Source organism: Myxocyprinus asiaticus, chromosome 48 (assembly GCF_019703515.2).
Source record: "Myxocyprinus asiaticus isolate MX2 ecotype Aquarium Trade chromosome 48, UBuf_Myxa_2, whole genome shotgun sequence".
Lineage (NCBI taxonomy): Eukaryota > Metazoa > Chordata > Actinopteri > Cypriniformes > Catostomidae > Myxocyprinus > Myxocyprinus asiaticus.
In genome coordinates, this window is record NC_059391.1 from 26,924,846 (window position 1) to 26,951,601 (window position 26,756).

At 37.5% G+C, this 26,756-nt stretch overlaps 2 protein-coding genes across 4 annotated transcripts in view; one reads left to right on the forward strand and one right to left on the reverse strand.

The window, feature by feature from the left end:
- Positions 1-248: 248 nt before the first annotated feature.
- Positions 249-24,483, reverse strand: LOC127437642 (inner centromere protein A-like). 2 transcript variants are annotated; one of them, XM_051692685.1, is made up of 21 exons: positions 24,308-24,483; positions 23,376-23,525; positions 23,111-23,218; positions 16,842-17,443; positions 16,638-16,692; positions 16,387-16,459; positions 16,114-16,246; positions 12,675-12,708; positions 12,480-12,579; positions 12,067-12,201; positions 7,355-7,372; positions 6,764-6,873; positions 6,506-6,629; positions 6,292-6,414; positions 5,432-5,613; positions 5,253-5,352; positions 5,078-5,173; positions 3,416-3,502; positions 3,222-3,314; positions 2,601-2,748; positions 249-1,829 (listed from the first exon to the last, which is right to left on the reverse strand). In XM_051692685.1, the coding sequence occupies exons 2-21, from the start codon at positions 23,513-23,515 to the stop codon at positions 1,642-1,644; spliced, it is 2,649 nt and encodes an 882-aa protein (XP_051548645.1). In that variant the 5' UTR covers positions 23,516-23,525; positions 24,308-24,483; the 3' UTR covers positions 249-1,641. The 2 variants fall into 2 exon arrangements, with proteins under 2 accessions (XP_051548645.1, XP_051548647.1); XM_051692687.1 differs by lacking the exon at positions 7,355-7,372.
- Positions 24,484-24,654: 171 nt separating this feature from the next.
- LOC127437639 (ankyrin repeat domain-containing protein 26-like) overlaps positions 24,655-26,756 on the forward strand; it is a 47,735-nt gene continuing 45,633 nt past the window's right edge. For both annotated transcript variants that reach the window (XM_051692681.1, XM_051692683.1), the window contains exons 1-3: positions 24,655-25,051; positions 25,332-25,771; positions 26,007-26,121. In XM_051692681.1, coding sequence (XP_051548641.1) covers positions 25,575-25,771; positions 26,007-26,121 — 312 coding nt within the window. In that variant the 5' untranslated portion in view covers positions 24,655-25,051; positions 25,332-25,574. The remainder of the gene's footprint in view (positions 25,052-25,331; positions 25,772-26,006; positions 26,122-26,756) is intronic.

The window sequence follows — 26,756 nt, forward strand, 5'->3', positions numbered from 1 at the left end:
AAAAAACTATCATAAAAATATTATATATTAACATTTTCAACTTTCACTTAGATTTTTTTAACCAACATCAATCCTGATCATAACTACCAAATATTCATTCATTTTCAGGATTTTAACCCTTTAAATGCCAGTGTGTTTACATAATGCCACTGTTGTTTTTTTACACACCCACACACACACACATTTCTCAATACACACAAAACATTCTGACATCCATACCAACACACACACACACACGTTTTAGCTGCATCATTTATTCAATTGTCCTGCAGTGCTCAATAATACAGCAAACAGAAAATAGGGAAAAAGCATGTATTTGCTCCATAGGCTGAACATGAGAAAAATGGCGCCATCTGGTGGAAAATATTAAATTAAAATTTTGAAGCCAGAGCTCCGGAATGAAAGCATAATATCATAGAATTCATGATTTTATGCTTTAATAGCCTGTTTTCTAGGTCTCGAGATGGCAAGTAAAAATGGCCAAAACGAGCGACCCAGAGGAGAACAACCACCATTTAAGTGTTACTTTGTGTAAAAATGAATTTCAGGCTCAACTTGTGCCGTTGTTGGCATTACAAGTCAGAATAATTAATAATATCAACTTTATTTCTCTCAACTTTATGTCATCTACACACTCCGGTGAGGCACGATTATAAACGGTCATCTCGACTCTGTGAAGATCGGCATGTTTTTTTAACAATTTCTACAAATTTAATACCTTAAACATTTCCCACTAAAAATGTATGCTGATGTGAGTGAAAACACTGGAAACCAGAAACTGAAAACAGTAGAAATCGCGCAACACTTCCGCGTTCAGGATAAAGTTGGATACATTTTTTCTGCTTTTAAACCCTCCAAAAACTGGCCCCATTGACTTCTATTGTAAGTGTCTCACTGTAACCACCATTTTTGCTTTTTTTTTTTTTTTTTTTTAAAGGAGGGAGGAGTCGAAATTCATTGTTGTGGTAATCAACATTATGCCACAAATGCTTTAGATGATTATTATTTCCATCCTGTTTATTTTCCCACCATTGTGTAAAGAAAGAATTTGTCTAAGCTTCACCAGAGCATATTTCTGAAAGTCGGGCATATGTAGAAATACTTAAATTACAACAAGTTTTATTTTTCCAAGTTACAGTGCTGAAAAGTGAAAATAATGTAAAGCTATTTCAATACAGCTTCATTTCTAACCTCAAGAGAAATTCTCAAAGTAGCTGCAAAGCAAAGAATTGCAGCAGGTGCATTGCAACCACATTAGGTTGAAATGAGAAATAGTGCACAAATACCTTTTTCCTTTTACGTTTTGACAGTCCAGAACACTTTTCTGTGATGTGAATTTTGTTGACAAATGCCACCCCATATTTTCTACATCTACACCCTGTTGTAGCAGCTCCTGTGTACATTTCCAATTTTAATATATGTGATGCTTTTTAAATACATGGATAGGTAAATCAAAGAGAAATAGAGCACTAAACCTCCATCTGCTGTGTAATCTTAATTACACATTCTGCTCTTTTTTATTTTTTTTTGTCTAATCTACTTACATATAGATTTTTTTAAAGGGCTTTATTAAAGTACGCTTTAAGTATAAAAGACAATAAAGATGACAAAGAAAAGAAAAGAAAAAAAAGACAACATTCACTAATGATTGCCCAATTTCCCCAAGCGTGGCGGCGAATGCCAAACAGCTGAGCTAGTGCGTTTGAAGAAGCGAGGTTTGGTCTGCCGGAAGATCTCTTCCAGCTTGGGAGGTTCGGGTTCTCCGAAATGTGAATTTAGATCCAGTGGGTGATAGTACTGCTTCATGATAGCCTGCTGCAACTGCATACCTGCATATAAAATAATATATATAATAAATACACTGCTAGGTATCAGCACAAACAAATATAATCGAGTGCACCTTGATTATTTAAAAACTGGACTTTACCACAGTTTCTATTAGTTTTGATTATTATTATTATTGAATTTCCAGAAAAAAATAACATGTATATTATACATTTTATTTTATCCTCTTTTCTCCCCAATTTAGAACGCCGAATTCCCACTACTTAGTAGGTCCTCGTGGTTGCGCGGTTACTGACCTCAATCCGGGTTGCGGAGGACAAGTCTCAGTTGCCTCTGCATCCGAGACGGTCAATCCGTGCATCTTATCATGTGACTCGTTGTGCATGACACCGCGGAGACTCGCAGCATGTGGAGGCTCATGCTACTCTCCGCGATCCACGCACAATTTACCACACGCCCCATTGAGAGCGAGAACCACCAATCGCGACCACGAGGAGGTTACCCCATGTGACTCTACCCTTCCTAGCAACCGGGCCAATTTGGTTGCTTAGGAGACCTGGCTGGAGTCACTCAGCACACCCTGGATTCAAACTCGTGACTCCAGGGGTGATAGTCAACGTCAATACTCGCTGAGCTACCCAGGCCCCCAAAATAACTATATTGTGATTTATACCGTTAAGCATGATATAAAATTACTCATGCAATGACACTGCAAAGATTGACTCATTCGTGGACCTAAAGTGCACAGATGGAAAATAAAGAGCTGTTACTAAAAATATTATATTCCTGTATTTGCTTGGCAGGAAGTATCGTACCTTCAGCCCAGGATGGGATGGGTTTTCTGGGAGCAGATTCATCATCCGTGGAGTCGTCGCTGTTCTGGTCCATGCCGTAATCTTCAGGATTCATCAAAACGGTCACCTTCTGGCCTTTAGGAGTGATCTGGTAGGACTGTGGAGATTGCTGTGAAGTGGGAATGAAAAGGGGGTCACAAACCAGATGTTATTAATCATCTTAGATTGTTGTTTTACAGTAGTGGGTCTCAATGGGTTTTGTTTCAGGACCCAGAACCAAAAGTCATAAACACTGACTGAAATGCATGATTTGCACAGGCACAACAATATGCACATTTATTATTAACATAAAAAAAGTAAAAAAAAAAAAAAAAAAATAAAAAAAATAGGGCAATTTTAGTTTCTTTGCATCTCCTGAATTCCAATGGCTTCATGCTCTCAGCAGCCAATAATTAATATAAACTTGAAGAACAGTAAATTAATAGAACTCTATTTTGAAAAAATAAATAAATCCAACTGGTTATGAATATCTCTGATTCATGATTTTCCTTCTCAAGAAACTATTACGCATTTACTTGTACAGTCCAACACAGTATCCTCTAGTATGGAAAACAAACCTCATACCAGTTGCCATGACCTCACCTCTATGTCGACTGTAACGTTGAGTGCGGCTCCGTGATCTACAGTCTTGTTGTGAGCAGCTCCTTTACCAACTGGAGTTTTCATAACAGAGTTCTGAGGAAAAAAAAAAAAAAAAAAAAAAAAAAAAACTTTAGTCTCACCACAAAGCTGAATAACAATAGACATTAACAATACTGTGAAAAGAAAGCTTTTACCTCAATATCTACAGTAACATTCAGAGCAGATCCCTTTGTTATGGTTGTGTTGAGCATATTGGCTGCTTGTGTTTTCGTGACAGAGATCTGTGTGAGAAGAAAAATGTAGCAAAACAATTTAAATTGAATATATATATATATGCAAAAGTTACAGTATATATATATATATATACACACACATACACACACACACACACATACATAAACACAGCTAAGTATATTTTTAAATAGTAAAAACAAATTCAATAACTTGCAATATTTTGTTTCAGTTAATTTTAATACGATTAACACATTTTAACTATAGTATTACCTTTTTAAATTTATAATATTTTTTATAAAACGTGTTTTGATTGAACGTAACGTCTAACTAACCATTTTGAAAAATGTATACATGCAAAATATGTATATACCAAATTAAAAATTTAATAAATCTAACAACTGAATACTATTAAATATTATGTATATTACATAATATTATGTATATCAATATATTAAAATGTATTGAATTTATACAAACATGTATGTTCTGATTAACCATTCTTGATTATGACTCAATGAAAAGTAATTCATCCTTGCACCATTTTGAAAATGTATGCATGCAAATATGTATACACAATATATACAAACACATTCGTTCTGATTGAGCATTACTGATTATGACTCAATGGAAAAGTAATTCATCTGTGCACCATTTATACATGCAAAATATATACACAAAATATTGCAAATGAAAAATGATATATTTAATACTATGAACTTGCATAAAAGCATTAATAATAATTAATACAATTTGTATAAAATGGATTTAATGTTGTATAAAATGTATTTTAATATACAAGTTATTATATTTGTAAATTTGAATATAAAATATATTTTAATAGATGGAATTTAAAGATGAATTGTAATATGAAATATTTATTCATTCTGATTGAGCATTACTTATGGCTCAATGGAAAAAGTAATTAATCTGTGCACAATTGTTTTTAAATGTATACATGCAAAATATGTATATACAATATTTACAAAATGAAACTTTAATAAATCTTAAGAATTTAATAATTCTATATTAAAATTTGTTATAGACAAGATGAAATACATTTTATACATGTTATTTTATATGAAATTAATATAAATATATTTTAATAAAATTTATAGGACTTTAATAAAAAAAATAGTAATTATTGTATAATGAATAGTAGTATGAAATATTATGCATTGAGTCAATAAATAATGGTCAAATCGGAACATTTGTATAAATTCAATAAATGTTTTATAAAAATATTCCATATTACTATAATTACCATTTCATAAAAAAATAAAATAAAATCTTTAAATTCCAACTATTAAAATGTATGCTAAATTTAATATAAAATAACTTGCATAAATGCATTTAATCTTATATAAAATGCATTTTAATATACAAGTTATTTATTTGTTTTTAATATAAAATATATTTTAATAGATGGAATTTAAAGATTTTTTTTTTTTTTTTTTTAAGGTTTTAAATTAAAAAAGTCATTATAGTAATAAAATATTTTTATTTAAAATGTATTTATACTAACAAAACATACTGATTGATTTCGATTGAATGAACACTGTAAATGTAATTTGTCCGAGCACCATTATGCACTGCGCATTGTCCATCTACTGTATGTGCATTACCTGTGCTGTGACAGTAGGGGGCGCTGGGGCGGAGGCTACTACAGCAGCACGTTTCTGTTGGGCCTCCCTCTCCTTCTCAGCCCTCCTCTGCTCCTCCTGTTGAAGGAACACACATGCCTGTCAACAACCTGACAAATCTGATGACATTTATTGCGTCATAAACAAAATTTCTCACCATCCTCCTCTTCTCTTCCATCTCTCTCCTTTCTTTCTCTTTGGCTGCTCTCTCCAGTTCCTTTTGAAGAGCGATAGCCTTCTCTCTCTCTAACCTCTCTCTATGGGACATCAACACATACGTTTAATATATTTGAATTTTAAATTTAAATAACACTCAAACAAAATAGAAACACCAACCTCTCAGCTGCAGCCTGTCTTTCGCGTTCCCTTTCCCGCTCACGATCCTTCTCTCTCTCCCGCTCTTGTTCTTTCTTCAGTTCTAGAGCGCGCGCGACCTCGGCCTGTTTGCGTGCTTTTTCTCGCTCCTCTTCAGCCTTGCGTTTGGAGAGCATCTCCTGGTGTCGCCGCTCCTCTTCCTCCTGAAAATATAACAAAAGTACAAAATCGCTTATAGTTGTCAGTGCATATTAAAATACTTCCTTTGTTCCCAGCTTAAAATCAAAAACATCACCTTTAACCATTTCAAAAGAATATTAAAGTAAATTTCACTACCATGTAAGTGAAATTCAAATAACTTAGATTGACAGACCCCAAGAGAGGTTTCATTATATATTGACACCATCTAGAACGCTGTAAAAATTTGGAATGCCCAATGTGCTTTTAAGTCCTCGTGGTCGCGTAGCGATTCGCCTCAGTCCAGGTAGCGGAGGACAAATCCCAGTTGCCTTCGCGTGAGACTGTCAACCCGTTTATCTTATCACGTGGCTTGTTGAGCGCGTTGCCACGGAGACATAGCGCGTGTGGAGGCTTCATGCCATCCACCGCGACATCCATGCTCAACTCACCACGCGCCCCACCGAGAATGAACCACATTATAGCGACCACGAGGAGGTTACCCCATGTGACTCTACCCTCCCTAGCAACCGGGCCAATTTGGTTGCTTAGGAGACCTGGCTGGAGTCACTCAGCACACCCTGGTATTCGAACTAGCGAACTCCAGGGGTGATAGCCAACGTCTTTACCACTGAGCTACCCAGGCCCCCCAAAATTTAATTTTTAATAAAGGTTCTCCACTCTGATCGCTGGTGTAGACTTACAACTTGCTGAAGTTTCTTTATTCTGGCTGCTTCTTCCTGCTTCTTGCGTAGCTCCAGTTCTTCCTGTCGTTTAGTGGTCACCTTCCTCTTGGCCTTTTCCTCCGCCAACCGCTCGACTCGCATCTGAGACAACAGAACTCTATAAAAAACCAGAACTCAGAACACCAGAACATATTACACGAGTTTCCCCTCTCGAGATGTTCAGTGAACAAACCATGTCATTTTTCTTTTCCAGCTGCGCCATTTTTTCTTCAATCTTCTTTTTCTTTTCTTGTTCCTTCTCCTTTTCTCCTTTCACTCGAGCCTCAACAACGCGTTTCAAACGCTCGTCTCGCTTCCTAAAGTGGACAGAATTCACTTTGAGTCCTGTGTTGCGTTCACACTAAAACTAGATGTGCAATAATTCAGATTGTTACAAACGTCCGAGTGCAATTAAAACAGACAGTGCTCAGCAGTAAAAGCACATTCCTACCTTTTCATTTCTTCCTGTTTTTTTCTTCTCTCCTCCTCACTCTTTTTCTTTCGTTCATTCTCTTGTTCTATCTTCTTGTTCAAAGCGTCCCATTTCTGTCGTTCCCGCTCCTGGAGGTGAAGTGACAGATTTTAGAGGGAGCATTTAAAACAACCACAGTGATTAAGTGACTTTAGTGAGGTTTTAAATGAGAACAATGAAAGCTCAGGTTAAAACAAGTCAGTAATTTAATGTTGTGACTCATGATGAAACCAGTTATTAGAAAGTCATCCACTGCATTTGCTTTGTGTGAAAAGTGGTACATAAAAGATCTAAATAAATGTCTTAGACCCACAAATGAGTGAATATGAACCATCAGCCCACACCGAAGACACAGCCAAGACAAATATACAAATACAGCATGAGTGATAATCTGAATTCAGACTGGCATGGTGTTGATTCTAGTTTAGTTAAACCCAGTTTAGATGCCAATTAACCAACAAACCCACTCATAATAAAGAAATGGGTCAAACAGAAGTGAATTCTGAAATGAACTGGTTTTGACTTGATCTGGAAATGACCCCAGTTCAGATTCACAGTTTCTATACTCACCACAGAGCCTGAGCCCAACTGAGGAAGACAGACAGGAAGTGCAATTACTAAATATTCCAACTTTTACTTGAACAAATATCAGATAACTAGATTTTGTATTTCCTACAAGAAATAGCAGTACTTGCTAAGGCAGCACAAGAACAGTGTAACATTTTAGGAAGCTTAGGTTTGAATCTTTCTGCCATTGAGTTTTCAGTCCCCCAAATCACAATTCAGAACGCAAATATGCAAGGACCAACTGCAATTAAAGGGATAGTTCCACCAAAATGAAGATTCTCTCATCATTTACTCACCCTCATGCCATCTCAGATGTGTATGACTTTCTTTCTTCTGCAGAGCACAAATGAAGATATTTAGAAGAATATCTCAGCTCTGTTAATCCATACAATTGAAGTGAAAGGTGGCAAAAATTTTGAAGCTCCAAAAAGCACATAAAGGCAGCATAAAAGTAATCCATATGACTCCAGTTGTTAAATCCATGTCTTCTGAAGTGAAACAGTTGTTATGCTCACTGTAAATGTTGACAGCAGGCTGCTTGGTGATTTCAAGCTTGATCAGAATGTAATCTCGATTATGTGTAATCGAGCTTAAAGACTGCAATGGCAAGATGTACAGTGAAAATCGAGTTACATTTTGGTCTGTTCTGGATCGCTTCAGAAGACTTGGATTTAACCACTGGAGACGTATGGATAACTTATGATTCTGTTGTGATATTTGGACCTTCAGAGTTCTGGTCACCATTCACTTGCATTGTATGGACGTTCGGAGCCGAAATATTCGTGTTCTGCAGACGAAAGTCATACACATGGGATGGCATGAGCGTGAGTAAATGATGAGAGAATTTACATTTTTGGCTGAACTATCCCTTTAAGTGTGAAAATCTTTTGAGAACATCGCTGTTGGTTACATTTTAAATGCTGAACATTCTAATCGAATTGAGATCAATGGGGAGACTTTTGAAACCAATTAAAAAATTAAAGAAATAGATTATTAATTCCAATTGGTCAATTCTTAAAGTTGTCAAAAAACAACAACAGATAGCACACTGAAGAAAAGTTTGAATGGAGTCTGTACTTGTGGTTCAAGATAGATTGTTGAAATGTAATACTCAACATCCATACTAATGTGTTTTTGTGGTAATGCAACTTTTACGTCTTTCATTCACAAATGGAAGAACATTTTCCTCGACTGAAACCAGAAACTTTTCAAAAGCACTCAGTAGTACCCAGTGTTGGGTGTAATCTTATTACAAAAGCAATTAGTGACTGCAATCCAATTGTTTTATTTAAAAGTAGTGAAATATAATTTTAAATTCTAATAAGCAGATTTAAGTAACTGACATTCAATTCATTACTAGTAGACATAGACGGTTTTACAGATTAATCGGTGCTGATAGTTGCTTTTTGGAACTATCGGTTATCTGCAAAAATCAATGCAGATAGTAGCTGAAAATGGATTAGTGTGGACATGGCTTTAGGATTGGGGGTTTAGAACAATCCTTAACCAGAATGTTTGAGGAATAGCAATACAGTGCTGCCTTGCAAGCAATGTTACAGTTACTTCTGATAAAATGTTATACTCCATCCGGACCCACTTTATATTAGGTGTCTTTAACTACTTAAGCATTTGATACAACATACTTAGTATGTACATCTGTGCTGTTGCATAGTCCTTGCATTTAAAGTACCTGCATTTAATTACATCTGTAGTTACAGTTGAAGTCAGAAGTTCACATACACCTTAGCCAAATACATTTAAACTGTTTTACACAATTCCTGACATTTAGGGTACGTTTACACGACAACGATGTACTAAAAACGGAAAAAAAGTTTCTCTTTTGTGTTTTTGAAAAGTTTTGCGCACAGACGACAATGTTGTCAAAATGATCCCCATTCACACGGATCTGCGAAAATGACTAAAAACGCTGTATTATGCATGCCAGGCCAGTAGTTGGCGATGTCACTTTGTAAAAAAACACTACGCGCCTGCACATATAAGTATTCTTCCACAGAGCGGTGAATACAAACAATGACGATGGCGATCGCTGATCGTAGTAGTGATGCAGTAAATCTACACTTTGCTGGAGAAGTGTCAATAAACTCAAAATCCTGAGCAGCACAAACACAGTCCTGTAGTCCGCCATTGTAGTTTTGAAGTACTCGCGCGCATGCCTATAGACTGAACTCTCAAGATTATTCAATAAACATTTTTACAATCACTTCGTCCCCTGCCGCCTTCTTTATTCCCCCTGCTGACTCTTGGGCTGGTAGGAGAGTAAGTTAACATAAGCTGTTGATGTTACAGAACTCTGATATATGGATATCTTCTGATGGAGAGAGAGGTTTTGTGTACACTGGATCTAACATGCATTTTCACTGCCTCATGTTTTCATATTCTAAGCATATCATTGAATACTGTACATGGCATCACATCTGTCTATAGGCTATATACATAAGCGTGGGTGAATGAATTGCAGGGTAAAGGTACATCAACTAAAATTAAGTAAATAACATTTAAAATACAAATAATTTTTTCCCATCTGAATCCATACATTAATTTCAAGATTTTCAAATTGCAGGTTCTGCCTACTGTACAATGTTCACACTCCATACAAAACACTCCAAATTAATAAATTGTTGATTATTGTTATTTGCACAGACACCAGTATTCCTATTGATAATTATACATCTCAAATTGATGCCTATCAATCCATCATTCTTTATATAACACGTAATACGCGTGCGCATGACATCATCGTTTTCACAAATTTGCGTTTTTGTATGTTTACATGGAGACGATAACGGCATTGTTTTCAAAAACTTTCAAAAGTTTGCGTTTTCAGGCCCCAAAGCGCTGTTGTCGTGTAAACGAACTGCCAAAATGCATAAAAAGTTCAGTTTTTAGTTGAAAACGTTGTTGTGTAAACGGCCCCTTAATCGTAGAAAACATTCCCTGTCTTAGGTCAGTTAGGATCACTACTTTATTTTAAGAATGTGAAATGTCAGAATAATAGTAGAGAGAATGTTTTATTTCAGCTTTTATTTCTTTCATCACATTCCCAGTGGGTCAGAAGTTTACATACACTTTGTTAGTATTTGGTAGTATTGCCTTTAAATTGTTTAACTTGGGTCAAACGTTTTGGGTATCCTTCCACAAGCTTCTCACAATAAGTTGCTGGAATTTTGGCCCATTCCTCCAGACAGAACTGGTGTAACTGAGTCAGGTTTGTAGACCTCCTTGCTCACACACGCTTTTTCAGTTCTGCCCACAAATTTTCAGATTGAGGTCAGAGATTTGTGATGGCCACTCCAATACCTTGACTTTGTTGTTCTTAAGACATTTTGCCACAACTTGAGGTATGCTTGGGGTCATTGTCCATTTGGAAGACCCATTTGCGACCGAGCTTTAACTTCCTGGCTTAAGTCTTGAGATGTTGCTTCAATATATCCACATAATTTTCCTTATGATGCCATCTATTTTGTGAAGTGCACCAGTCCCTCCTGCAGCAAAGCACCCCCACAACATGATGCTGCCACCCCCATGCTTCACGTTTGGGATGGTGTTCTTCGGCTTGCAAGCCTCACCCTTTTCCCTCCAAACATAACGATGGTCATTATGGCCAAACAGTTCCATTTTTGTTTCATCAGACCAGAGGACATTTCTCCAAAAAGTAAGATCTTTGTCCCCATGTGCACTTGCAAACTGTAGTCTGGATTTTTTATGGCGGTTTTGGAGCAGTGGCATCTTCCTTGCTGAGTAACCTTTCAGGTTATGTCGATATAGGACCCGTTTTACTGTGGATATAGATACTTGTCTACCTGTTTCCTTCAGCATCTTCACAAGGTTCTTTGCTGTTGTTCTGGGATTGATTTGCACTTTTTGCACCAAACTACGTTCATCTCTAGGAGACAGAATGCGTCCCTTTCCTGAGCGGTATGATGGCTGCATGGTCCCATAGTGTTTATACTTGCGTACTATTGTTTGTACAGATGAACGTGATACCTTCAGGCATTTGGAAATTGCTCCCAAGGATGAACCAGACTTGTGTAGGTCTTGGCTGATTTCTTTTAATTTTCCCATGATGTCAAGCAAAGGGAGACTGAGTTTGAAGGTAAGCCTTAAAATACATCCACAGATACACCTCCAGTTGACACCAATTAGCCTATCAGAAGCTAATTGGCTATTTGCCTAAAGGCTTGACATTTTCTGGAATTTTCTAAGCTGCTTAAAGACACAGTCATCTTAGTGTATGTAAACTTCTGACCCACTGGAACTGTGATATAGTCAATTAAAAGTGAAACAATCTGTCTGTAAACAATTGTTGGAAAAATTGCTCGTGTTAGCACGAAGCAGATGTCCTAAATGACTGGCTTCATATAGTTTGCTAATATGAATATCTGTGGAGTGGTTAAAAAAATGAGTATTAATGACTTCAACCTAAGTGTATGTAAACTTCTGACTTCATCTGTATATGGTTAACCTTACCCCTAACATGGACTCTAAACCTTCTCCTAAACCTACTGGTACCTCAACCTCAGTTGCAGCAAATGTGAAACTTTTGAGAATTTTGCTAGTTACACCATAAGTACACAGTAGTTTAAGACACCTAATATCAAGTGGTACCCTCTTTTTAATTAGACAACTCTTCAATAATAACATTGTTTGAATCCCTGAAATGCATACAGAACTGTCAATCTGAGAGGAACACCAACCTTGGAGTCGACATTGCCACCAGATTGTTTGATGAAGGACTTTATAACAGAGCTGCGGCCCAAAGATCCAGGGGTCATCAGCATCTGGTTCTTCTGCACTGTGTGCATGAATGAGCGCATGTGTGGAGCAACAGCCTACAAACACACACACAACAGATTACTTCAACTGAACCCATAATGGTCTGAATAATCGAATTCTCAATGCAAACAGCAGCTCTCCACCCTGATAAATTGCCCACAAATCATTAAAAAACACTTTATGTATGTGAAGAACCACAGAGAAACTAACATTGACTATTGCAGATGATTATGCACTCAACAGGATGCTAGAGTTTGCTTTGGCTCTGTCATAATGCATTTAGTTTGACCGCATCCCAGTTATCCCTATTATTAGTGGTCAGAGACACTCGTACCGTAAGGCATTTCTTTGGAGGAGAGTGCTTCTTCTTGGGTGTGCTAATGTCATGTGCCCCAGACTCGGCTGCACGGCGTCTGGAACCAGAGCGTGCGGATCTAATAGAAAAACAAAATGCACAGGAGGATAAGAAAACACTGCACAAATATACCCTTTACAGTAAATCAGAAAAATATTTAACTGTTGAACTCACCTCTCTCCTTTGGTCTTAAAGCCTCCATTGTCATCTAAAAACACAATCATATTTCATGAAGTGTGACTCTTTTATACCTTAAATTTGAAGCGTGTAACTTTTCAGTGTTAAAATACTTTCTTCTATGCCAGCTTAAAATGCAGCAGAGACAACGAAATAAGCCATTCATAGTTTAATTTATCTTAGACTGCAAACAGTGTCGCTATAAACATTCCCGGTCCAGCCTGACACAACAATACTGACTTGGGACGGGGCTCTCTGTTCAGTCAATTGCATATGGAGGGCATAATTGAAAAGCCGTTTGAAAACGATGCTTATTTTTGCAGTTCCACTCAGTGGCGCGGAAAGTACACACTTTCTTATCCTAGACTAGGGCTGGGTTTCGCCAGCTACCTCATGATAGGATAAACAACAGTGCGATACATGCATCAGGACTCAAAACATTGCGATACACCATGATATCATACTGGCACTGTTAAGAAAAAAAATCTTAATTAACCATTCAACTTTAAAAAGGACAATTACAATAAAATGGTACACCTTAAAGACATCACGATCAGATTCAATCTCTCTCAACCATTTAGTTAAATTTTTGGCCAATATGGGAGCCTCATAGAAGCAGCTGACTGCAGAGAGATAAGCTCGTTTCAGAGTTGCAAAATCATGAGATATAGTATCACAACTAGGGCTGCCAATCGATACTAATTATAAATAGTTATATTTAAATTATAAATAAATATTATAAAAATAATTCAGTTAACTATAATGCATTATATTACTGTGGCAGACGAGTAAAGCATTGATAAGACAATGCAAAAAGTGGCTTTAGAAGTCAATATATTGGCTTATTTCTATATTATTGAACATAACTGGCCTACAGTCCACAGCAATCCATTTTGCAATTTAATAGATTTATTATTGGGACTTTACTAAGGATGGGTCATTGTACACCTACGTCAGATGGACGCTTTTGGAGCATCTCACTTTGATTGTGTCCCGTCAAACATAAACATGTTGTCTGAACAGCTGCGTGTTGCTTATTCAGCTGGAGTTTCGCTTACTGCCCCCTGCTGAAAACAGGTGGTACTTCAAGCTTAGTACTTCAAGGTAAGAATATTCCTTGTTATGGTTCGGGGACATAATTAACTGCGTTCTTTTAACGCATTCTTTATATAATAAATCATACTGAATTAACGAGTTAAAATCGATAGTCCTAATCACAACATATCAATACATGATTGTAATCAACTACAATTTACTGCACTAAAATTTTAATCAGATTGCTTTACTGCATCGAAAAAGTAACCACATTACTAATTGCTTTAAGTTACTTCCCAGCTCAACGAAATTAAAAATAAATGTCTATCTTTCCTTCTTGTTTGTCGTCGCACACCCACCATACACTTTGTACCACTCATTTCTCGTTATTGGGTGCACACCCTTCATCCGTCACAAAAACAGACGTACATATGAACTTAAAGGGATAGTTCACCCAAAAATGAAAATTCTCTCATCATTTAACTCACCCTAATGCTATCCCAGATATGTATGACTCTCTTTCTTCTGCAGAACACATTTGAAGAAAAATAGAAAAATAGCTCAGGAGGCCCTTAAAATGCAAGTGGATGGTGATCAGACCTTTGAAGTTCCAAATATCACAGACAGTGATTATCAAACGTCATCCATACGACTCCAGCGGTTAATGTCTTCTAAAGCAACATGATCACTTTTGGTGCAAAAAAAGATCAATATTTAAGTAGTTTAACTATGAATCATTGCTTCCGGTCAGCAGCAGTGTACACATTCACGAGAGCGCTGAGTTCATGTGGTCTCTCTTGTGAGGAATTCGCGTTGACGTTACAGACATAATCTCACTTTTTGTTTATCAGTTGAGACATCCAGGATAAGCACACAAATGAACCATTGTGAGTAAACAAACAGATACAAACAGATCTAAACCAAAACCAAGGAAGCTTCTGTACAGTGTTCTGTCCGGAAGCGATGGTTTATAGTTAAAAGTACCATGTCACTTTAGAAGACATTAACCGTCGTTTGGATGACGTTTATGCTGACTGTCTTTTCTTTTTGGAGCTTCAAAAAGGTCTGATCACCATTCACTTGCATTTTAAAGACCTACCTGAGCGGAGATATTTTTTTCTATTTTCCTTCAGTAGCACTTTACAATAAGGTTCCATTTTATTCAGCATTTATTAATCTTAGTTAATGTTACTTTCAACATATTTAAAATCTAAGGTTGTACTAGTTAACATTAGTTAATGCACTATGAACTAAAATGATCAACCATTTTTATTAACTAACATTAACAAAGATTAATAAATGATGTAACAAATATATTGTTAATTGTGTGTTCATGATACCTAATGCATTTAGTAATGTTAACCAATGGAACCATATTGTAAAAAGTGTTACCTTTTCTTCAAATGAAGAAAGTAAGTCAAACACATCTAGGATGGCATGAGGGTGAGTAGATGAGAGAATTTCCATTTTTTTGGTGAACTAACCCTTTAATTCATTCACACATTCTCCATAATATTTTTTTAAATATGCGTAATGTAGTAAGGAATGTCCTTAAGAGTAATCAACTTAACTGAAAGTCAGTAACTAATCCGATTAAAAGAACTTACTGTAATGCGTAAAGTTCGGTCAGACATGAACTCGGAGTGTCCGCATACAGGTCGTGTAACGCAAATCTCGCGCAGCCCAATTTTTTTTTTACCGTGCGTCTTTGAACGCACAGAATGCACATGCGCCTGTAATTATTTGCACTAATTAGTGGGTCCAAAAGGTGGCAACACTCACATTTGAGTCGTTGTCACAAAGAAGCGCTAGAAGATGTAATCGACGGAAAACAACAGGAGACGAAGGTAAAAATGTCAACAGTGGATGTGCACATCAAGAGCGCGTGTGTGAGGAGGTCTGGAGATACCTGTATTTGTATAACTTGAGTCTAAAGGACTAAAGATGTCTATATGGGTCTAAACTCCTGAAGAGAAATAATCTGGTGTCTCGTACAGTCGTTGCGCCAACCGCCGGTGTATGCGCACACTATCAAATGGAGTATACTTTCGACTGTACACAGACGCTGAGCGTTCGCGTCAAAATCAAAGTATAATATGGGCTTTACACTACATTTGGACTAACAAAGCAATTAGATTACAGGAACTAATTACTTTGTAATCAGTGTACACCCAACACTGATCTCCACAGCCCTAGAATATTCCTGTGAATACTCAGTGTGGCTATGTATGAAGCACCACTGCCCACACAGAGGTCACTGCCAAAACAAGCAACTTCCTATTGGTCAACGCTGCGTATTTGCATGTCAAAATTCAAACTTTCACATAAGGAAATTTGCTCGGACTCCCATTCAAATGACTGGCATGCAAATATAAATGTGACTGCGCCTTTAGACGTGTACCTGTTTCTGAAGTGCGAGCCATGGATCGTGTGAAACGACAGTTCTCGTTGGTGGTGGGAGATTCTGTGATCTCTTCTGCAAGTTCATCTTTTACCTCCATTCCCTTTTGTTCAGTAATCTTGGGTTCAGGCACCTATAAAAACACACAGGCTTCGGTTAAATGCAGGTTAAGTTTCCATCATCATCATCATCATCATCATCAGTGTTTGGTTTGTCAGGTGCTGCGTTTCTATCAGCAAGGGTAAAGGAAAACCAAATACTAGTTCTTCATACCTCAGGTTGGGCCATTTCTGGTTCATTGTTGGATTCAGTGGCTCGTTCTGCCACTTTCTGATCCACTTCAACCCTAAAACAGAGAAGAGAAAGTGGTTAGAATTGCTGAGGTGGACATTGTGCCCTTGCTCAAGTTGAAAAATGTTCTGAAATTCACATTAAAGCATCAAATAAAATAACATGAAAAATGTAAATATTCACCCACACTTCATCACTTAAACACAGCTGAAAAAGTAAAGCAAACCACTTACTGTTGTTCTTTGTTCTCTTCCGTGTCGCCAGGTTCTACATCCATACAAATGTCCTCTGGAAAGATCATGCAATTAACACACAAACTCAAACCTTCGAAAACAGCACGCATTATCATTGTATATGGCTAGCTAAAGTAAATGTATGTTCATTTGTGTAAATCACAGAAAAAACGCTAAATGAAATGCAAATTGTGCACGTCTCACCACTAACGGAGCTGCTGCAGGTCGAGTTGCCTAGTCTTGCTTTCTTCTTCAGGAAGGAGCGCCGGGATGCCCTGCGCACTGCTTCCTGAGTCATGCTATGTCTGAGGCCCACCAGCGAGCGCCGTATCACCTGCGACCGGCGGACCGATGTTTGTGCCGAGTCCCGATTCGTCATCCAAGTACCAGTTGCAGTGATGATGATTTTATTGGCAGTTCGGCCCGGAGACTGTCCAGAACTCAACAGCATTTCTGCACTCAAGCGCTCTGATGAACTGATCTTTACCATGGCTTCAGACACCAGCATCTCATCCTGACCAGAGCCGGAATCCTGCACCTCAACTGCTTCTTTTGCTTCAAGAACGTTCTCTGCTACTTCTTTGCCTATTTCTTTAGGCACCTTGGCTTTGGTGCGAGTGCTGCGTTTGACAGGCTCGCTCTGGGCTGTGGTGGTAGTTTTGTTGCGACGTGTACAGCGAGCAGGTTCTTCCATCACGCTCTCCGAGCTGTCGTTCGAAACATGTGGCTTTACGAGTTCAGAGATGGTGTTCAGGGTCATCTGGACCGAGGAGCGGCGCAGGTTGCTGCGTTTACCCTTAGAGAAACTACAAAGAGGATAATGGCACTCAATGATGATCAAGCGACACCACAATACAAAGGCATCTGAATCATACCTGCCAACATTGGAGGTAAGCTGGTGCCCCCATAGGGAGAAGGTACCGAAGCAGGCTGCGTAAAATGCATATAGGGAGCGGCAGTACCGGTCAGTTATAGTATTATAAGAGATGAATAATACAAAGAAATTTACCATGTATTAAAATGGCCCCTTACCACATCCTTCACAGTTTCAGCAATAAATGCTTTTTGAGTTAATAAAAAAAAAAAGTATATGCTGAAAAATTTCCAGACCCATGACTTATAAAAATATAATTATTTTTATTTCTTTGATTATTTCTCTTCATCTTATGTATACATCTGTGCATTTGTTTACATGTATTATGTTTTGTTTTTTTTATTATTATTTAATTTATTTTTATTTAATTTTTTCACTTCACCTGTACTTCTTGACTTTGTGATGTATTCCTACATTGTTGGATCTGTATAATTTTGTACATCTTATTGAACATTTACACTGGCGGCCAAATATTTGAAATAATATACAGATTTTTTGGAAAGAAATTGGAACTTTTATTCACAAGTGCATTCTATTATAGATGTGACTGTCTTGTCGGGCACTTCTCACGCACCTTACAGTCTAGCTGATCCCACAAAAGCTCAATGGGGTTAAGATCCAGAACACTCTTTTCCAATTATCTGTTGTCCAATGTCTGTGTTTCTTTGCCCACTCGAACCTTTTCTTTTTGTTTTTCGGTTTCAAAAGTGGCTTTTTCTTTGCAATTCTTCCCATAAGGCCTGCACCCCTGAGTCTTCTTTACTGTTGTACATGAAACTGGTGTTGAGCGGGTAGAATTCAATGAAGCTGTCAGCTGAGGACATGTGAGGCGTCTATTTCTCAAACTGGAGACTCTGATGTACTTATCGTCTTGTTTAGTTGTACATCTGACCTTCCACATCTCTTTCTGTCCTTGTTAGAGCCAGTTGTCCTTTGTCTTTGAAGACTGTAGTGTACACCTTTGTATGAAATCGTCAGTTTTTTGGCAGTTTCAAGCATTGTATAGCCTTCATTCCTCAAAACAATGATTGACTGACGAGTTTCTAGAGAAAGCTGTTTCTTTTTTGCCATTTTTGACCTAATATTGACCTTAAGACATGCCAGTCTATTGCATACTGTGGCAACTCAAAAACAAACACAAAGACAATGTTAAGCTTCATTTAACGAACCAAATAGCTTTCAGCTGTGTTTGATATAATGGCAAGTGATTTTCTAGAACCAAATGATCAATTTATCATGATTACTCAAGGATAAGGTGTTGGAGTGATGGCTGCTGTCTAGATTTGATCAAAAATGACTTTTTTCAAATAGTGATGGTGTTTTTTACATCAGTAATGTCCTGACTATACTTTGTGATCAGTTGAATAACACTTTGGTGAATTAAAGTATCAATTTCCTTCCAAAACAGCAAAATCTGTACATTATTCCAAACTTTCGGCCGCCAGTGTATATTGAACCTTCTGTTTTAAATAAAATATATAAAAATAATAACAACAATAATCCATACTTTCAGCACAATTTGTGGACTTTTCAGACGACCCCTTGCCTACCGGATTAAAAATGTCCAATATTAAATTAACAATCTGGAACGATTTCGCCGTGATGCCATCTGACCATTTTACGGGACAATTCGCACCCCGTATTGATTTGATATGGGACACATTGCATTTATGTACATTTAAAGGAATGTTAATACCCAAAAAAGGAGAGGTTAGGCAGAAAGATTAAGAAATATTTAATACAACCACCCCTGGAGTCGTGAGTTCGAATCAAGGGTGTGCTGAGTGACTCCAGCCAGGTCTCCTAAACAACCAAATTGGCCTGGTTGCTAGGGAGAGTAGAGTCACATGGGGGTAACCTCCTCATGGTCGCGATTAGTGGTTCTCGCTCTCAATGGGGTGCGTGGTAAGTTGTGCATGCAGCGCGGAGAGTAGCACGAGCCTCCATATGCGGAGTCTCCGCGGTGTCATGCACAACGAGCCACATGATGTGCGGATTGATGGTCTCAGAAGCGGAGGCAACTGAGACTTGTCCTCTGCCACCCGGAGGTGAGTAACCGCGCCACCACGAGGACCTACTAAGTAGTGGGAATTGGGCATTCCAAATTGGGAGAAAAGGGGATTTTATATATATATATATATATATATATATATATATATATATATATATATATATATATATATATATATATATATATATATATATATTCAATACAAGTTAAGCTTAATTTAGCATTTGTGGCATAATATTGATTACAACAAAAATTATTTTGGCTCGTCCCTCCTTTTCTTTAAGTGAGGCACTTACAATGGAACTGAATGGGGCTAATCCATAAGCACTAAAATACTCACCGTTTCAAAGGTATCGCCACAAGACACAAAAAGTATGCATGTTAACATGATTTTAGTGATAAAAATTGCTTGCTAACATTTTTTGTTTAATGTTATATTCAATTATACAACTTTGTTGCCATGGAGATTGGCAACTATTGCCATAAACCCTGTCATCTCGGTAAACGATGATTTAAACAACTTTACAGCTCAAATAATACAAATTTAACAGAAAAATTGCAATGCAAGTGCTTTTATAAAATTATAAGCTTCCATTTGTGCCTTTAAACCCTCCAAAAATGGGCCCCATTCACTTCTGTTATAAGTGCCTCACTAAAACCTTGATTTTTGCTTTTTTAGGTCCCCCTTGTACCACCAAAACAGCTCTGACCTGTCGAGGCATGGACTCTACAAGACCTCTGAAGGTGTCCTGTGGTATCTGGCACCAAGACGTTAGCAGCAGATCCTTTAAGTCCTGTAAGTTGCGAGGTGGGGCCTCCATAGATCGGACTTGTAGGTCCAGCACATCCCATAGACGCTCAATCGGATTCAGATCTGGGGAATTTGGAGGTTAGGTCAAGTCAACACCTTGAACTCTTTGTCATGTTCCTCAAACCATTCCTGAACAATTTTTGCAGTGTGGCAGGATGCATTATCCTGCTGAAAGAGGCCAATGCCATCAGGGATTACCGTTGCCATGAAGGGGTGTACGTGGTCTGCAACAATCTTTAGGTAGGTGGCACGTGTCAAAGTAACAGCTACATGAATGCCAGGACCCAAGATTTCCCAGCAGAACATTGCCCAGAGCATCACACTGCCTCCGCCGGCCTGCCTTCTACCCATGGTGCAATCTGCTGCCATCTCTTCCCCAGGTAACAATGCACATACACCTGGCTGTCCACATGATCTAAAAGAAAATGTGATTCATCAGACCAGGCCACCTTCTTCCATTGCTCCATGGTCCAGTTCTGATGCTCACGTGCCCATTGTAGGCGCTTTCGGCGGTGGACAGCGGTCAACATGGGCACTCTGACCGGTCTGTGGCTATGCAGCCCCATATGCAGCAAGCTGCGATGCACTGTGTGATCTGACACCTTTCTATCATGGCCAGCATTAAGTTTTTCAGCAATTTGTGCTACAGTTGCTCTTCTGTGGGATCGGACCAGACGGGCTAGCCTTCGCTGGTTCACAGGTTGTCCTTCCTTGGACCACTTTTGGTAGGTTCTAACCACTGCATACTGGGAACACCCCACAAGACCTGCCAGGGCTCCAGACTGCGACTAAAATAAATCGCAAATGTGACCAAAAATAAATTGCTACAATAATTTAAAATCTTGTCAATATTGGCGACAGTCGGGTTGTGTGCGTTCATATGTGGTTTCATCAGATATCATCTTGCGAGTTATTAAATACATCTTTAGAGCGCCATTGTGTCTCGCGCCACTTTTCACCCTTTCTGTTGATGATATGAGCTCGTTGGCTGCATGCAACAACAAACACAGCAAGAGCCATGATGTCCGATTCCTGAACAAATTACTCTTTTGAACTGGGTCTTTTTTTGTAATGAATCACCCGACAAGAGCTCATTTGAACTCAGGAGCTCAGGTTAGCAGTTTGATTCCGAGTCACTTTCTCAGCGATTTATCCATCAGTAGTCCCAAGTGTATTTTGGGCTTGTTTATAATGAAAGGTCCCGTGTTTTGTACCAAATCTTTTTTTTCTTTTTATCTTTGTTATTATTGATTGGGATTGGAGTAGCATAATAAACTGCATCTGGGATTTAATTCAATATGCTCTCTTGTAGTCTTCATGTCTGGGCCATCTAGTCACAGTAAAGAAAGACTAAGGTTTTTATTTTATATATATATATATATATAAAAACAAATACACACTACCAGTCAAAACTTTTGAAACACTTGATGGAAATGTTTCTCATGATCTTAAAAATCTTTTGATCTGAATTGTTTGAAATTAGTTTTGTAGACAAAAATATAATTGTCCAACCATATTAATTTATTTCATTATAAATCTAAAATTTAATAAAAATAAAAAATTGTTTTTGAAATTGATGACTTGGACCAATTAATAAAGAAAAGCAGCCAATAAGTGCCCAACATAGATGGGAACTCCTTCAGTACTGTTTAAAAAGCATCCCAGGGTGATACCTCAAGAAGTTGGTTGAGAAAATGTCAAGAGTACATGTCTGCAAATTCTAGACAAAGGGTGACTACTTTGAAGATGCTAAAATATAACAGTTTTGATTTATTTTGGATTTTGTTTAGTCACAACATAATTCCCATAGTTCCATTTGATGACTTTACTATTATTCTAAAATGTGAGGAAAAAAATAAATAAAATAAAAATAAAAAATAAATAAATAAATATATATATAATATATTATATAATAAAGATTTAAGTGTTTCAAAACTTTTGACCAGTAGTGTGTGTATGTGTGATGTATATATATATATACACATACACACACGTATAATATATAAAAATCAATTTATTATATGCACTCCCATACAAGTGTACGTGTGTGTAATATTTTATATATATATATATATATATATATATATATATATATATATATATATATATATATATATATTAAAGTCATCTAGCCATCACAATTTGGCCCTTGTGAAAGTCGCTCAGATCCTTACACTTTCCCATTTTTCCTGCTTCCAACACATGAAATTCAAGAACTGACTGTTCACTTGCTGCCTAATAAATCCCACCGCTTGACAGGTGCCATTGTATCGAGATAATAAATGTTATTCACTTCACCTGTCAGTGGTTTTAATGTTGTGACTGTTCAGTGTATATAAAAGCTAGAGGTCAACCGATAAATCAGTTTTAATGTTTAATCTGTGCCGATAGCTATTAATTACTATCGGTTATCGGCACAAATCAACAAGATAGAAAATAACTCAGATGATTTATCGATTGCCCTTTTCAATCAACTTAGTTACCGGTATCTGCAAAATCCTATTTTGGTCGACGTCTAATCAAAACAGAGTGCAAAACAGCCTAATAAAAACTGGAACTCTCTCGTTTCAATAAAGGTCAAAAAAACAATATGATGCCATATATTATAAAATTGATGGAAATATATTATAGAAAAGCTGGATAATGGTGTAATTCGCAAATTGACATAGAAAAATTATTTGCTGTTTGAAAATTCCAATATTGGCCATTAATGAGTGAACCATTCCTTTAAAACAAACAGATAGCCATCAGTGAAGTGAAAATGTATGAAGTCTCACCGTCTTTTGCTGCGAGACTCATTGAGCTCCATTGACACTCGTTTCCTGCGGTTTGTCTTTTTCTGTGATGGAGTCTTTGGCATGAGTTCTGGCTCTGTGCTGAAGTCACTGTACCACAGAAACACCACAGATCACAAACTAATTCAACTAATCCATTAACTAGATAGTTGCTGTTGGGTGGTAACCAATGTAACTCATGCACAACTGCATGGAAGTGTATAACACACTCCACTTCATACTAACTATACCACGAATGTGATCTCACCTGGAGAACATACGATTAGCTTCCTGCTGGATCTCCTCCAGCCACACCATGTGGACATTATCAATCTCATTGGTAAAATCCTGCAGTTTCCCATTAAAAACCTGCATGAGGGAATGCATGGTCTCCGGCAAGGAACTCATGGTTGCGCCCCTGGAAGTGCACAAGAATGGTTGGAATATTTCATTTTGCATCATATTTTGACGAATGAAGCAAAGCAGAATTATTACAACTGCGGGACATCCTTTCTGTCAAATAAAGCTGACATGGTTAGAAAATGTAAACAAAGCTCACATCTTTTACCAGGCATTTTGGGGGATAAAAACCAACTTGCATGGATTTGATCATCACACTAGTTATTAAAGAGAATTATACTGAACAATGATGGAACTGTTAGAAAACTTTGTCATGTTGAAAACACACACTGCCTTGTCTACATGCACACTAATGGATTTCAAGCAAATGGAACACAATGCATCTCTTTTTTCCATACAGAATTTAAAATTGACAACAAAAGCAAAACGTAATAAATATTCATGTCATTACATTTGCTTCCAGATCTGAAAAAAAGCTTTATTTGACATATCTGTATGGTTAAAACAGAGAAATTCACTATTTACACTGCATTTCTCAAGAACAACAGAAAAGTATAAATGCATTACTTGAATATATATATATATATATATATATATATATATATATATATTTTTTTTTTTTTCCACTTGTCTATTATTGCGGGGCTTTTGTAAACTGAACCCCAACAAACAGGCCCAGGAAGATATTTCATAAACTTTACACTTATTTTATCATCACATATACACAATCTATAACGGCTCAAAATTAAATGTGACTGAAATGAAATATGAATAGTCTATGACTACTATAAGCCAAGCTAACTTTCAAATGCAGAAGAATATTTCAAGATCGCCATCTACCTCTTAAGCCTTTATGGACGATGGCTGCGCAAAAATGAAAACCTAATAATCCGGTAATTAATTAAAATCCTCTTCCACTCTTTTCTTTTAGAAACATTAGATGCTAAAATAACTAGCGTATCACTCCCCAGCACGGCAGACTCTTGTTTATCCGGCACCCGCTCAAAACGGTTTAAATAGTTTAAAATTCTTATCTGACGAATCATAAGAGAGCTGTAAGAGAACGCTTCTGTGATTGAAGGAGACACCTGCCTGTCACAGCGTATCTAACCAATCACAATTGAGCTTTTTTCCGGAAAGGCGGGTCTGTGCCGTCATTGGAGCATGCATATGCCAATCCTTGATTCAAACCGTCCAATGCAGGGTGAGAAAAAAAAGCCCCGCCTCCACACTGACGTTTCCGCGTTCTTCGTTCCGTGTGGAAACACAGTCAAACGTAAAACGTTCTGTGCTGGATTTAGTTCTCATTCTTACTATTAAACACAAATTGAATTAATTTGACACGTTTAAAACAATATATCAAATTATTAAAACAACCACTATTTTATATAGTACAAAATTCGACGATGAATTATGCCGAAATGTGCGCTTCATACTGTTCCCATGGTAACAGAAGCAGCTAGCCTGCTAGCATCGTTCTGATGAGGACTCGACGTGTCTTACTCGATAATAAACATTATTGTAAAAACTTTTCGTGTTACATTCCGCATAAGACATCGTTGACGCATTTAAACGACAGTGTAGGTGAGTTTGTAACACGCCAGGTTGTTTGTTTGACAAGCATTGCAAATTAGTGTGTCAAAATAAGCTTTTCTGAATTCTGAAATTCAGGCTTTTGTAAACAAATATAAATGTGTGTCTTTTTATTTAAACGAGTGCTTGTTTGTTATATGCATCGTATTTGCTTCTTATCTGTTATAGTAGCTGGTTTATAGCTCATTCAAGATAAAACCAACGAGCTACCATGTTTTTAGACAAATACTTTACAAATACCATTTATTAATTTTTATTATTCGTTCTACAGATCATCTGATTGAAGTCATGTCCATCTGCTGGATCTCGGTGGAACCTCCAAATTAATGCAGCGAGGTAGCACAAGTAGTGCAGGCTGAACGTGCATGCAACAGGTTGACCTGTCTCTTTATTAAATAAGTGTAATCCTCTTTGTAGATTTTATTTTTAGCTATTGGACGAGACATGAAAGGTGATCTGTGCCTGAACCTCAGGTAGATGCTGATCCATAGTAGGAAATGTGCTGACACACAGCATGAAGAAAATATTCAATTTCAAGAAAAAGAAGGGCTCCCCCAGCCCTTCTGAGACAGGGAGCGTGTTGTCAGCCAGCTATGATGTGAAGGAGAAGGACCTTGGGAAGGTGCACAAGGCTGCGTGCAGTGGAGATGTGGCCAAACTCAGACAGTTGGCCAAAAAGAATGATTTGAATCAGCTTGATAAGGAAAACAGGTACTGGTTGAACTGTTTTGCTGAAAAGTTTTGGATGCTGGTTTGTTGGTGTCACCACCAGGCTTCTTAACTAGCTTCACCAGAAATGTCACACTGGTTGGCCAGTTTTGCTGGAGATGTTCTTACTACATGTGTAGTTATTAACCTATGCTTGGTCTTCTTTGCTGTTGTCTTGGACACTTGTGGCTGTAGTGATGTTCTGATTTGTCGTAACCTTCCGTGATTGAATCCACAGAACTGCACTGCATATCGCTTGCGCCTGTGGACACACAGATGTGGTTCAGTTTTTGGTGGAGAACAAAGTGAAGCTAAACTTATGCGACAATCAGAACCGCTCCGCCTTAATGAAGGTTTGTACTTTTGAATCAAAGATCATTTCACACCACTCATCAGTCTAATTTTGCACTTGGCTGTACTCGGTCATGCAGGCCTTTAGTGTATATTGTATTATGTGTTGTTTATTGTTCTATTCTATTCATTGCATACAACAATTTCCAACCAATAATAATTTCAACTGGCTTTACTCTATTCTGTATGTCCAACCTATAGTAATATCCACTGGCTCTTTGATTTATTTCTATTCTACTCATGACATACAGCAATTTCCAACCTATATTAATTTTAACTGGATTTATTCTGTTCGATTCGATGGTTTTCATGACAACATTTTTTTTCCCCATACTATAATCATTTTCAATGGTTCTGTTCTGTTCTACAACAATTTCTAAACCCATCATACTATCTTATATTATCAACAAATGGCCAACTGAACGGGACCCATACATCACACAAAAAAACTACATGAAATCAACCCTGTAGTTGGATTTTTTTTTTTCACTTCACTATTCGTTGGGATCAGATAATTTACACCCGCTGCTGAAGATCCACCATTATGTGCATTGTGCCAGAATTTGGTCGCATAGGAGACCTGGCTGGAGTCACTCAGCACGCCCTGGATTTGAAGCGTCAATACTCGCTGAGATAC